The sequence below is a fragment of the Galeopterus variegatus genome, unplaced genomic scaffold (genome assembly GCF_000696425.1).
Source record: "Galeopterus variegatus unplaced genomic scaffold, G_variegatus-3.0.2 Scaffold1658, whole genome shotgun sequence".
Taxonomy (NCBI): domain Eukaryota; kingdom Metazoa; phylum Chordata; class Mammalia; order Dermoptera; family Cynocephalidae; genus Galeopterus; species Galeopterus variegatus.
In genome coordinates, this window is record NW_007727769.1 from 324,512 (window position 1) to 339,556 (window position 15,045).

At 42.5% G+C, this 15,045-nt stretch overlaps 1 protein-coding gene across 3 annotated transcripts in view; it reads right to left on the reverse strand.

The window, feature by feature from the left end:
- The window catches only part of ZNF131 (zinc finger protein 131), a 39,081-nt gene extending 30,629 nt beyond the window's left edge, over positions 1-8,452 (reverse strand). The window contains exons 1-3 of one of the 3 annotated variants that reach the window (XM_008578301.1): positions 8,370-8,452; positions 7,713-7,851; positions 6,491-6,592 (exon numbers count right to left, since the gene is read on the reverse strand). In XM_008578301.1, coding sequence (XP_008576523.1) covers positions 6,491-6,592; positions 7,713-7,836 — 226 coding nt within the window. In that variant the 5' untranslated portion in view covers positions 7,837-7,851; positions 8,370-8,452. Of the gene's footprint in view, positions 1-6,490; positions 6,593-7,712; positions 7,852-8,069; positions 8,296-8,369 lie in introns of those variants that run through there. The other 2 variants (XM_008578302.1, XM_008578300.1) reach the window with 2 other exon arrangements.
- Between the last annotated feature and the right edge of the window lie 6,593 nt (positions 8,453-15,045).

Below are 15,045 nucleotides of genomic sequence, written 5' to 3' on the forward strand. Positions count from 1 at the left end.
TTTTAAAAAAAAAAAAAAAAAAAAAAAAAAAAAAAAAAAAAAAAAAAAAAAAAAAAAAAGATGACCAGTGAGGGGATCTTAACTCTTGGCTTGGTGTTGTCAGCACCATGCTCAGCCAGTGAGCCAACCGGCCATCCCTATACAGGGTCCGAACCCGTGGCCTTGGTGTTATCAGCACCTCACTCTCCCGAATGAGCTACAGGCCGGGCCATGGAACATGTTAAATGACACTATTGGGCTGGAGCCAGCAAATACAGATCTTGGGAAACTTTACGGGGTAAAAATTAGATGAATGGAAAACCTATAGATTAAAAGAAACAAGAGACAGCTAACGTAGCAACCAATGCAACAAGCAGAACTTGTCTGCATCCTGATGTAAACCAATCAATTGTAAGAAAGAAAGAAGGAGGGGGACACAACTGGAAAAATTTAAACATGCACAGCATTTGATTATATTAAGCAATTATTACTGATTTTCAAAATGTGATTATATACTGCAGTTACATCTTTTAAAGGAGTTCTTACCTTTTAGAGACACATACTGAAATATATATAGATGAATGCTACGATACTGGGCGATACTGGGATTTACTCAAAACAATCCAGGGGGAAGGCAGAAAGTGGGTGGGGTGTACAAATAAGATTGGCCATGACTTATTGATTGCTGTAGCCAGATTTACTGTATATGTATTAAGTTTTTCATAGTAAAAAGTTAAAAAAAACCCCAAAACAATTATCATTAAAAAAAAACACCCCACATTGACATAAACCACTAATATGCTGTAATGAAACCGTTTGTGTTTAGAAATAAATGTTCGTCTTTTGAATTTCCTAAAAAATAAAGTGTGTACATGTTTTCCAAAGTGGAATGATATTTTCATTTTTAATCTAATACACACATATAATGCTTACTATAAATCAGGCACAGCTCTAAATACTTCACAAGTATTAATTCATTTAATCTCATAACAACTCTATGAAGTGTAGTTATCCAACCGATAAGACTAGGATTAAACCCAGATGCCCTGACTCCTACAATAAAGATTTTAAAATATGATAACAGGATAAAGATTTTGACCTTTTCCTTCCTGCTTGGAAAAGTTTCAATATCCATGGTCTCATTTATTACAGGTCCATGTTTGAATATCCATGGTCATATTCACTACAGGTCCATAATCTCTTATTCATAATTCTAAAGTCCCCCAAATCTCTCTGTTTCCCATCCACTCTCATCCTGACCACTTGGGTTATTTTCTGGTGGTAGACTCGGTGAATTACTGTTTATTCTCCCAATGTACATCTTGATTTATTAATATTTTTATCAGAAAGGCTTTGCTGAACCTTGGGGGAAGGGGAACTCATATGTTAGGAATTTACACTATTTTACCTAGAAAATGTTAGTATCACCAAGAATCTCAAATATATTAGGATTATAGTACCCTTCCTGTGCTTTCTTGGACAGGTCCAAATAGCCTATTAACAATCTCTGAAGAGATCTTCTATTAGGAACAAACTCTACATGCATGTAATGTTAACACAGAATCTGTCAAAAAAAATAAAATGTGACATAACTTGGAGAATTAGAGCATCAGCCACTTGAAAAGTGGCCTAAAGATATTTTTCTCATTTAACAACCTGGACCATTAACATTCAGGAAAACAAAATTTGGTTGAAGTTAGGAAAAGAAATTTATCAAAGAAAAAAAGAACTACTGACCTGACTAATTAGCTAACAACCAAACTGATAACACCTGCCCAGGTAAATGATCTGGTCCTAGATGATGTACAGTTGTGAAAATATTTTATTCTCCATCACAACTAGTTTGGTAACCTACAAATCTCAGGAGTTAAAATTTTCTCATCAATCTCTACTCCTTTCCTAATAGAAGTATGCAGGAGAATATAATTTTTCTAAGGGAGTATCTAAGGAAAATGTTACTATGAACACCTTACCCTGAGTCTTCTCCCTGACAGCAATGCTTAGAAAGAAGCAAAAGAGGACAGCATTCTGGCATTTCTCTAGTCTTAGGGAATTCCCCCAATAGTCCTGGTTGTTAAATGAGAAAATATCTTTAGGCCACTTTTCAAGGGGCTGATGCTCTAATTCTCCAAGTTAAATCACGTTTTTTTGACAGTAGTAGAAAACTACTCAGAAAGCTGAACATGTACTTGGATGTTTTGTCCTTGATAGCAGGGGCTAAAGCTTCTAGACAGGATGGTAGAGTTGCTATTAGAGAGAAACTAGGTGCTTATAGATCTGTGGTTTTAGGAGAAGTAGAAAAAGAATGAATTTAGAAAACTGGAAGCTCAAGTTAGAAGGCTGTGTGTTCTGAACAAGGAAATAAATGAGTGAAGATTTTACGTGGTATGAATCCAAGTCACAAACCTAAGCTAGGATACAACTGGCTTTGAAGGCAACAATTTTGATTTGAAGCCAAAGGTGAACCTGTGGTTCTAATTAAAGGTAATTTACTTTACCAGGGACCCAGAAAACAGGAGAGCGCTAGCTCTTGCATCTAATGAGTTTATACTCAAAGAGCATATTACAATTTAAGCATCTTTAACATACCTGTTATTTGCTTTTACAAAATCCTATAAGGCAGTGGTCCTCAACACTGACTGTACACTGTAATAATCATCCTAATGCAGTGCTGCTCAAACTTTACTGTGCACAGGAATCATCTGGGGACCTTCTTCTGATTCAGTAGGTCAGGGTGCAACCTGAATCTAAATTTCTAGCAAGCTCCCAGATGATCTCCATGTATCACTAGTCCTCAGACCACACCTTGAATAGCAAGGACCTAGATAACCTTTAAATACAGATGCCTGGATCCCACTCCTGAAAGACTTATTTAATTGATCTAGAGATAAAGCCTGGGTGCTGGTATTTGTAAAAGCTCCCTTGATGTTTCTAGTGCACAGTTAATGTGCACTGCTACAAGTCATTATTCATATTTTACAGATAGGAGGGTTTTCTATTTCTAGCTAAGATGAAGAAAGCACACTCCACCCTTTCTTGTCCATAGATTATAACTAAAGATCCTGAAGAGAATACATAAAGCAAATGTACAGGACTCTGAAAAGTAAACAGATGCAAGCAGATTGGGGAGAGAAATCAAAACTCAAACAGCAGTGTGTTTCCTGATTTTTATTTTTCCTCACATATCCAAGCTTAGACTTGAAGACAGCCCAAATTCTCCATCTGAGCAGTGGACAGAGACAGACAAAAAGATCCAAGAGAAACTCTTCATGGCTAGAGAACCAGGAAAAGCGATAGTGGGGGGCAGTGGGAAATTCTTCTCTCTCAGCTCAGCCTCAAGAGAAGCCCCAGTTCTGAGGCTGCACGCGTGTGGCTAGTGGCTGCCACCTAAGTTTTAAGAGAAAGTTCTTGTCTCTGACAAAGGAACTAAGAAAGAGACTATGATCTGAAGAGTATGGAGAGAATTCCTGTTGGTTTTTTTTTCTCATGACTTTGTCCAAGAAATGGATCCCTCTGTGGGAAGTGTACAAATAGCACAGAGAGGATAAAACTCTAGTTTTCTAGTCAGAGAACCATGAAAAGGAGCTCCTGGGAGCTCAAGAGCAGAGGAAATCATGGAGAAGAGGGAACTGGAGAAAGGTGCTCTAACTCCATATATGTGATCTTGAGCTTACCACCAAGCTGCACATGTGTGGAGCTGATCTAAGGCAGTATAGAAAAGACTTTGAGAACTGCACTATGGTAGGGAGTACCACCCTGGTCCCAGGGCAGCACACTTGGGGCCTGGACAGCGCTTACAAAGCTTTTGAAAACAAAATTAGAATTGGATTCAAAGCCCACAGAGGGCAGTCAGAACTTAAACAGGTTGACTGCCTGCTAAAACAAAACCAAAATCAAAACAAAACAAAAGCATTCTCCAGAGAATTTTAACAGCACTCAGTCTCGTAACATAATATTCAAAATGTCCATGACATATAATCCAAAATAATTTGACATTTTAAAAATGGGAAAAAAAAGGAAGTTAAAATGTCCAATGTCACACAACCGACAAACAGTAAAGCCAAGACTAAAACTCAGGTTTTCTAATTATATGCCCATGGCTTTCTCTATAGCCAGGTGATCTTGCTATACAGTACAGTAATCCCAAAGTTAAGTACTTAAGAAGACACTGAACCAAATGTCACACAACCGACAAACAGTAAAGCCAAGACTAAAACTCAGGTTTTCTAATTATATGCCTATGGCTTTCTCTATAGCCAGGTGATCTTGCTATACAGTACAGTAATCCCAAAGTTAAGTACTTAAGAAGACACTGAACCACATGATTCTTTATACCTGAATCTGGCCAAATAAAATGAAGTGTTTTCCATTTTACTTTCTTATCTGTCTATAATTTAAATACTGAAGGCTTGTGTGTGCTATATTATAATGGACAGAGCAGGTCGGAAATACTGAGAGGTACAAGAGAAAAGCCCAAGGTGATTAGTCTTCAGAAGAGAAGACCCTACTTCTCCAGGTAGTTAGTGCTGCTTGCTCCATCAGCTATGAACATTCCAGCCTGGGCCACTTATTTTTTAAGATTCTGCTTAGAAGTGAACTCCTCTGAAATTTTTTTAAGGTAGACTAATACATCACCCATTCTCCCTCAGTGACACTACTCCATAGTAACAGTCTCTAAAACTTTTTGCACTTCTTTCTTTACCCGTTGCTTACCCACTGTAAGTTCGAGTTCTTTAAGAAATGTCTTATCCATCAATTTTTCATCTCATGGGTCTAGCACAGTATATGATATATAATAGATATTCAATATAATAAACAGCCCCCATTTATTAAGTTTTGACAATGCACCAAACACTGTGCCAGGCACTCTGCATATGTTATTCAATTGATCATTACAAGCCTATTAACCCACTTTTCAGATGAAAAAACAAATATGCAACTGAGGTAAAGTAACCTGCCTGGGATCACACATTTAGTAAGCCTCAGGTGAATGAATAATAGAGTCTTGCCTTGTAGTAGAAACCAATTCCATCTAGGCAGCTAGATTCTCACTTTAGTAAGTTTTGTGGATTTCCATTATGTCTGTGCTCTATCACAGATAACCAAAAGATAATTTAATAACATAACTATCTTTCAATAAAGCTGTTTTTTTTAAAAGAGTTAATCCAGCTGCACATTTATTAGCTGTAATGCTAAACTGGAATATGCCAAAATAAAAGGATATTCTTAACTCTTTGTTTTCTTTACTCCCCTAGGCATCAACGTTTTCCAAGGGAATAGCGTTTCTAGGCAACACATTCATAACAAAGAATATGTACACAGTGAAAGAAATACAAAACCCAAACATGAGAACCTTGAAAGAAGTGAAAATTCTGTATTTATATAGGCAAACATATTTACTTCCTACTGTTCTGGATTTTGATTGATGGTGTTGGGGGAGGTATCATAGTAGCAGAAGACAAAAACATGGTAATTAGTAGCACAAACCGAATCCCTTGCTAGCTGGGTAACCTTGGGCAAGTAACCTTTGGAGTCTGTTCCCTGATGTGTGAATTGGAAATAATGCCACTTACTTTTCAACAGATTGCTATAAGTTTCAGATAATATACATAAACTACACAGCACAATGCCTGGTACTTAGCAGGCTATTACTAAAAAAAACTCAAGCAAGTACAAAAATCACTTTTTGTCTCAAGGTAATACATAGTCGATGATCCCTTCCTTCCCAGACATTCTATAGCCACTAGAATTTCCTCTGAATGCTACTTGTTCATCTTTCCTAGCCTTTTCCACATTATGGCAGCCTGCTTCACACTGCATGTCATCTGTACCTCTACTAGTACATCACTATTTCTGCTAGTACAGAGGCCTCTGCTGTAACCTGCAGCATCCCTAAGAGTCTGAAGCATAAGCCCACTGAACAAAGACGGTAATTCACTTCTAATATGAGGGGGTCTTCAAACTGTTCACGAAAAGATTCGTAGTATCTTTTAATTCCATTTTCCAGGAACTTTTTGAAGTCCCCTTGTACATGTTTCCAAAAGACAGTGACGACTGGTTTCAGTACTGGAAAAGGCTCCATTTAGAGATAAACTAAACTCTTATCCAAGAGTTTTTCCTGGCAGATCATTCTACCAAGCTCTTTACTAAAGGAAGAATTCTCAGGTGTCAAAAGAACCATTTATGATCACCTAACAGGAACTACTGACCCCTATTTCCCATGGTGTTTTGATAATTAACTATCTAAAACTTCTTTACCAATTTTGTTTGCTAAGTATTATATTTAAAACAAGCATTTACAGGGGCTGGCCCAGTGGCGCACTGCTACAGTGCGCCGCTTGGGAGCGCGGTGGCGCTCCCGCCGAGGGTTCGGATCCCACATACAGACCGGTTCCCGCTCACTGGCTAAGCAAGGTGCGGGTGCAACACTGAGGGTTGCGATCCGTTGCCGGACACGAAAAAAGACAAAAAGGAAAAAATAAATAAATAAATAAATAAAACAAGCATTTACCTTCTATCTCGACCAAAGGTTCCTGAGTAAACTCCTGAAAGAATTTGTAGAAGAACTTACTGCAAGCAGCCAAAACAGCCTTGTGGGCCTTAAAATGGTGTCCTGGGGGGGGAAAAAATAATCATACATATGCACAAAAATCAAATGGAAAACTATAGGCTGGAAAACTATAGATAAGGTAAAATAGATCTTTTTCATAATTATATAACTATATGAATTATTGAACTAATGTCAAAATATTCTTGGCAGCTATCTTGGCAAATTTTAATCTCAATTAGAACAAAGCCAAATCTTTACTTCAAAGATCTTATTAAGTCAGTTTTATAAAGGCCAGTTTACACTGGGTAAGGAGCCTCTCACCACTTACCATTACTTTCAATTAAATAGTGAGAGGCATACCCTGCTCAGTTCAAACTGCTAAATATAAAGACAACCCAAAAGGTCATACATCATTTGGAAAGCGAGGAGAAAAACCCATAGCGTAAGCACTAAGATGGATGTGTCTGCTATGGGAAACATTTTAACATGCACAATGTTTAGAAGTTCAATATATGGTAAACATATAATACAAGGGTACTTCAAAAAGCTCGTGGAAAAACAAAAAATAATACGAATCTTTCCATAAACTTTTTGAAGACCCCTCGTCAAAGATAGCTTGAGAACCCTATTTTCATTAAACAGAAAAGATACCCAAAGTGAGTGTGCCTCCATTATCATGACAACTCCCAAGATTGGTAAAGACCCCATTTTATTTTGGGGATTCCCAAAGGGGGGTACAGGTGCTGCAAAGGAATCTCTCTCTCATTCCAAGACCATTTGGGAAACTAGAAAAGAATCAACACTTCCCAAATGACTCCTGTGTGGGACTCCTAAAAGTGGCTTACCAACAGAAGGCTATTAACCAAACATTTCGAGACATCCTCCCTTTTCCCAATGCCATCATCTTGCAGTCAAGTGTGCCATGAGATAAGTTCAACAGGCTGCAAGAAGTTACAATGCAATGAACACTAGACTATGTGGGAAGTATGACTGGCCAACCAGCCTTCTGCAGCGTGGTCTATGTGACACTGACAAGTGCCCTCCGGTCCCAGTTCACACCCTCTGCAGACTTTGGTAGGGAGCCCATACAGTAAGTTTAAAAAAAAAAAAAAAAAAAGGCGGGTGGCGGAAGAGGAGAGAACTTAAGCTACAAATTCGCTCCTCTGCCCACTGCCCTACCCACCGTCGACAATCAAGGTGATGTCAGTAAACCGGTCCTGTTCTCTCTGTTCATTCAATCGGTCCAGGATCATTTTATGATGTTCAGGGAACTCCTGAAGGCATTCCATCGTTTCTTCGGCCTCCATGGCCCTCGGTTTGCTCTACAAAAGAGGAGCATGATAATGTATACCTATGAGCTTGGGCTGAAGAACAAAACCCCGAAAGCATAAAACAACAAAAAACCAAAACCCCACCAACGTGAAAAGAAGGGGGGAGGGTGAGGCAAGAGGAGAGGAAGGCGAGGGAAGAAAGAAAGGCGAGCCGAGCGGCCACCGCGCATTAGGGGCCGGAGCCGTGGCCGCGGGACTCCAAGCCTGACCTAATTGGAGTCGGGAGACGCGAGCTGGAGCGGGGTGGGCACAGCGCCGGAGGCTCCGGGCGTCGGGGCGCACAAGTCCGGCAAGGGAGGAGACCCGACAGCAGCGACGGCCCTCTAACGGCCCGCCAAGCCCTTCCGCTCGGCCCGGGCTCCCGCCTCCCCAAGACCCGGTCCGGCCCGCGGCCCACAACGACTCCCAGGTCGCCTCTCCCTCCCCCGCCCTCCCTCTTTTCCCCCGCCCCAACCGGCCCGGCTCTCACTCAGGGAAGGAGGAGCGGCCCGGGCCTGCGCGTCACTTACGTCGACGTACTGCGTCACCGCGTCGGGCTCTGGATGACGCAGACGCCTTCCAAGCGCCGACTAAGGAGAGGTCGGGCCACGCCCCCACTCGCTCCCCTCAGCAGATGGGCGGAGCCTATCGAGGAGAATCCGGCGCTCACCGATAGATAATAGGGAAAATAGGGCTGCGGTGGTGCTTGGTCTGTGCAGGGCCTGGCTGTGCCTGTGTAGGGCCTAACTGTGCCGGGAGCAAAGAACCAAACCGCCGCCCTTCCACTCCTACCCTCCCCCGCCCGACCCCACGTGCCGGCGATCCCTACCCAGAGCGCAGAATACGTTTCCTAACCCATCCCGGTACACTTATATTCCGCGGCTCCTCTAGCCACGCCCCCACCCCGCCCACCTTCTTCCAGGACCTAGGTCGGCCCGCCTTACCTAGCTCGTGGTCCGCCCTCTCTCCTCTCTGTCTCTTAAAGTCTCGCCTTCCGTGCTATTCCTTTCCAGGGCATGATTCGCCCCAGGCCTTTCCCTACCCCTAAGCTGCTGCTCGCCCTCCATTTTGCCTGCGCGGGCCGTGACGCTCCCTCCGCTTGGGTCCAGCTGGCGCACGTGCGCTCGGTCGGATACCCTGGCGGCCGCGGCGCGAGCCGCGCCAGCCACGGGCGCGAGCACGTTCGGGCCACCAGGGATCTTCCTTCCCAGTGCCCGCCCTCGCCGCGTATGGCCCGCAGCACGTGCTCGCTAGGCTCAGGACCTGGATGGATTTGCAATTATTTACACATGGTGCTCTTACTACACCTCCCCCGCCCTTTAAAGAGGCCGGTGACCCACAGTCAGCCGCACGTGACTGGCTCGTTCATTCATCCAAAGAAAGACTTTTTGAGGATATTGCAATGGTTGAGATTCACTTATTCTTTTCTCTCAAAGGGTTTGAGAATGGGGATTAGGAAGGAATTCAGATAAGTATAAGCATGGGTGAATGTAATCTTTATTCAACAGACATGTATTGAGTCAGTGCTGTGCAAGGCATTATTTAAGGGATTGGGAAATCTTAGCAGTAAACGGGGTACATGTCGTCTCTGCCTTCCGAATCTTAGTCTGGTAGAATAGGTACATTTTGTACAGTAATTGCCTAGGTGCTGACTGCTGGGTGTTACATGTGAGGGACAAAATAATCTAGGGGTCAAGAAAAGCCAGTGACCTGTATGAAGCCATATGAAGTCCAAGTGTGCACATCCAGAGGCACCAAGATGATAGCATTCGAGGAATTGAAAGAAACTTGCTGGGACAGACCCACGAGGGCTTTGTAAACTGTGTTAAAGCTGTTAGATTTTCTTATTATTGCGAGGGGAAGCCTTGAAGGTCGAGCAGGGTGGTGATATGGTAAGATTTACTTTTGAAAGAGATAATTCTAGCCCAATATGGAGAATGGATTAAATGGGAAAAGCTGCAAGGAGTAGAGACCAGTTGGGAGGCTGTTAGTAATGTAGATAAAACCATGGTGGCAGATGAGATTAGAGAGCTGGATGGGATGTAGAGATAGAATCAACATTGACTGTAATGCATGTCACAGATACTAAATTGCCAGATATATTCATGACAAGGGAGAAGGAACAGTCAAGGGTCGCTCCTAGATTTCTAGCTTGAGCTAGTAAATTGTTGGTACCATTTACCAAAATAGGGAATACAACTGGTTGAGATGGGAGGATGGGGATGAAAGGGATAATTTGAAGAAGACAACTAAGTGGAGATGATTTCAAAGGGCACTTGTGCCTCTATATAGCTTAGGAATGAAAGCTAACCTTAGGGATAGAGTTTTGGAAATTTGCATCATAAAATGAATATTGAAGCCATGGGAGTAGATGAGATTATTTAAGGAAAATCTGCAAGACTGATAAACTAGCAGCAGCTTGTAGGTTGAATTAGTCTGCTGCTATTTTTTGATCATCATCATCATCATTATTATTCATGCAATATTTTTTAAGATGATGCAATTGCACATAAAAACAGGCTTTTTGGAAATTCCAGTTTAAAGGGCTGTTTTCCTATACATTTGGGTTGAACCAAATGGAGAACACCTGTCTATCTGGGATTTAAGCTATCCAGTTCACTGCAGTCCTCACTACTTTCTAATGTCTTAGACTCAGTTCACATCACTCATTTTTGTTACTTACCTAGTCCCTAAGGTATTCGATTTTGGGACTCCTGGTCTATAGGGTCAGAATGGAGGAGGGTGTGGAACTCATCCCTGCAAAGTATCAGTGTTTATGGATTGAGTAGAAAAGGAAGAAACTGAAAGGACTGAGTATAGCAGTTGGAGGAAGGCAGAAAACCAGAAGAGTATGACATGAAGAAAGCCAGGAAAGTAGAGTTTCAAAAGGGAGGGTGTGGTCAGCAGTGCCAAATGCTGCCAAGTGCTGAAGCTAAATAAAGATTGGGAGTGGTTTGGTATATTTAGCATCATGGCTGTCTTTGGTAGAAAGCCTGAGCAAGAACAGATTTAGTAGAGTTCTTGGGTGGGGAGATTGCTGGGAGAGGGGAGGTGAGGCTATAGGCAAGTAGGTTAAGACATAATTAGGAAAAGAAATTAGAGTGGCAGTTGTAGAACTCTCGTTAGAAAATGAGGGAGGGCTGGCCAGTTAGCTTAGTTGGTTAGAGTGCAACCTTGTGACACCAAGGTCACGAGTTCAGTTTCATGCCAGCCACTAAAAACAAAAAGAAAAGAATAAAATGACAGAGGAGACAAGGGTTCGTATCCCCTTACTGGCCAACTGCCAAAAACAAACAAACAAACAAAAAAGCAACAGCAAAAAAAGAGGGAGGAGAGAAAAAATTACCTGTAGAAGGTGGTGGGTCAAGCCAGGTTTAGTTTTTTGTGTTTCTGGATGGGACAGAATTAGGCAATTTACCAGCACCTTGCTCTAACCAGCTGAACTAACTGACCAGCCCTGAGAATTAGGCAATTTAAATGCTGATAGGGAAGGATCCAGCAGAGGAAGGTGATAAAAATACGAGAAGAAAAGATGCTAATTGTGCAAGAGAGGGATTAACAGAGTAGATGCTTTTAGGAGTGTAGATTTGCTTTCAAGAAGTTGAAGAAATTCCTATCTAACTGAAGACTCTATTTTCTCCATGAAATGGGTGGCCAAGTTAGGACAGGAAGCAAAGTTAGGACAGGAAGGGGGTGTGCGTGTTGGGAGGAGAAGTTTGAGATTGGAAAATATACTTGTAATCTAAGGCTGTGTAACAAATTACCCAAAATGTAGTGGCTTAGGGCCGGCCTGTGCTCACTTGGAAGGGTGAGGTGCTGATAACACCAAGGCCATGGGTTCGGATCCCTGTATAGGTATGGCTGGTTAGCTCACTTGGGAGAGTGTGGTGCTGACAACACCAAGTCAAGGGTTAAGATCCCCTTACCAGTCATCTTTTTAAAATTAAAAAAAAGAGAAAAGAAAAAAAAAAACAAAACCCAAAATGTAGTGGCTTAAAACAATATTATTATTTCACAGTTGCTGTAGGTCAGTAATCTAGGTGTCACTTTGCTGAGTTTTCAGGGTCTCCTACAAGGCTCCAATCAAGATGTCAGCTAGGGCTACTGTCATCTCAAGGCTTGATTGGGGGAGGATCTCCTTCCAAGTCACTCAAGTGGTTCTTGACAGAATTCAGATCCTACCCAGGCTCTTGCACTGAGGACTTCAGTTTTCCACAAGGCCTCCCTACATGTCAGGCTTTCCACAGGGCATGATAGCCAGATTCCATCAGAGAGAGCAAGTAAGAAAAGATGAGCAAGACAGAAGCCAAAGTCTTTTTATATCCTGGTTTCAGAAGTGATATCCCATCACTTTTCCCATATACTGTGTTTTAGAAGCAAGTCACCAGGTGCAGCCCATACTCAAAGGAAGCTAATGACACAGTGGCACAAATGGTAGGAGGCATGATAATTAGAAGTAGTCGTAGAAGCTGCCTACTACAGAACAGAATGGAAAAGATTTGAAATGGATCTTGGACAAAGTAATATCACAGTAGGATCAACAGAAAACACAGTAGCATCAACAGGATCTGGTAGAAGTTGGTGACCAGGAATTTATATAGAGCAGCCTGCTGGACATTATAATTTCCTCCAGAAGCATTCAGTAGTCAGATACATACAAAGATAAGTGACTTTGAATGAAATTAATATTAAAACACAGTTCTCTGTGGTGCAGATGTTGTGCCAGTTAACAATCAGGTTTCTAGATTTTCTCCAGAATTAAAACAGACTATTCAAAATTAATAAGAATTTTTTTCCTTTTTATTTTTTAATTTAATTTTTTCTTTCTATTTTTTCATACTTAATAAGAATTGACAAATAGTTCTGTATACCTTAGTGGTTTCCCTGTATATGTTTCAAGGTAATATTAAGAAAGAGATAGCATGGTGGTTAAGAACATTGCTTTGAACGATACCTGAGCTGAAATCTTGGTTCAACTTAATAGCTGGGTGACTTTGGGCAAGTTGTTTAACTTCATTAAACTTCCATTTCCTCACCTTTAAAATAGTGTTGTTGTGGGAGGCAAATGAGTTAACATATGGGAGGCACTTAGATTAGTACCTGGTATGTATTTGCTTGCAGTAAATGGTCATTATTGTTATGACCCCACATAAGGTTTACATTCTACCTGCTAAACTTTTAAAAAAGCTATTTATGGAGCAAAAAATTAGTTCGTCTTTATCACTGCCCAAAGCAACTGAAAATTCAGGGTGTCCCTAATGAACTTATAGATACAGCAAGCTGAAAAAAGGATCCCCACAAGTCCAGATTTTTTGGAGGAGCACACTGTATTTTACATATGTGACTAATAAGAAACTGACAATATCATTAGGGCTGTTTCCTTTTCTTCCTTTAGGCAACCTGGTGGACTCAGGAAGGTAGTATATACTTAAGGACAGTTATTTAGTTGCTTCCCAGCTTGTGGATGTTGATCTTTACTGTTACAGTAGTCAAGTTCTAACACTTGCTTGGAAACTTCAAGTAGGGGGGGTATTTGATAATTCCTCTGTAGCTGGGGAAGAAGGTAGGACAGGGACCAGATAGTAAAAAATCACAGAAGATAGCATGTTAAGCAGGGCATGACACACCAGACCCAGAAGTTTTCTTTTTTAGCAGTATCCCCCATGGCTGCTAAATCCTGTGTCTAAGTTTGGCTCTTATCCCATTTGGCATAACAATATGAAACGTAATAACATCCACGTGTGGAACTGGTTGCCATTCTCCTAAAAGCTGGAGACCTATGGGATGTTGTTATTGTCAAAGGGTCCATTAAGGTCCAAGAGCTGCTGTTTTTATCTTTTAATTTTTATTGCAAACATGAAACTCATTGGATCCTCTTTTCCTTGACCTCTTAATGTTTGAGTGCCCTAGTCCATTACTTCTAATGTCATTCTCATATATTTGGGGTTAAATCTATTGTGTCAACATTTGTTTTCTGGACTTCTGGTCAAGATAGCAGAATAGACAGTCCCTAGCATCACTCTCTCCCACAAATCAACCGATTTACAACTATTAAAACATAACATCGGGCCAGCCCGTGGCTCACTCAGGAGAGTGCGGTGCTGATAACACCAAGGCCCCGGGTTCGGATCCCATATAGGGATGGCCGGTTCGCTCACTGGGTGAGCGTGGTGCTGACAACACCAAGTCAAGGGTTAAGATCCCCTTACCGGTCATCTTTAAAACAAACAAACAAAAAACATAACATCAAGTGCCTACGGAACGGGGAGACGTCCAATGGGGGAGGCAGAAGCTCCGCGGAGACCACATGCCCTGTGGGGCTGCCGTCGCATGATCCAACAGATAGACTTCACCGCTGCCACCCGGCTCCATTCCCAGCCTGGCCCAGTGCACACAGAATGGGGAGACATCCAGCAGGGGAGGCGGAGCCTCCACAGAAACCACACACCCTGTGGGGCTGCCACTGCGTGATCCAGTAGGTAGGCTTCACCGCAGGCAGCCAGCTCCATTCCCAGTGCACATGGAGCAGGGTGACGTCCGGCAGGGGAGACAGGAACTCCGCAGGGACCACACCGCTGCTGCGCAATCCAGCAGCCCAGCCCAGTGCGTATGGAGCAGAGAGATGCCCAGCAGGGGAGGCAGAAGCTCCGTAGAGACAACACACCCTGTGGGGGGGCCACCACCGCACAGTCCAGCAGCAGGTAGGCTTCACTACTGCCACCTGGCTCCATCCCAAGCCCAGCCCAGTGTGCACGGAGCAGGGAGACATCCAGCAGGGGAAGGGGAAGCTCCGCAGAGAACACACGCTCTGCGGTGCCTGCACACATCCCAGCAGCCCGGCCGAGTCCAAGGTGACCAGAGAGGTGGCTCCCCAGAGAGGCCCAAGACCCAAGGCAACCACACACGCAAGGCACTAGTGGCCAACTGAGCAGTCACTGAGGTAGCCATACCAAATTGGCAACCCCAGCAACATCTTAGTCAGACAATAGTGTCAAACCTGTGGACTGTGAAACCCCCTGAAACAATGAATAAACATCAAAGAAAAGATACCAGAAATACAAAAAATCAAGAAAGTACACCACCGAAGGGTAACAACTCTCAAGCTCTAGATCCTATAGAACAAGAAGCCCTTGAAATGACTAACAAGGAATTTTGAGTGATAATTCTTTTCTTTTTTTTCTGTCCTTTTTGAGACCGGCCGCACCA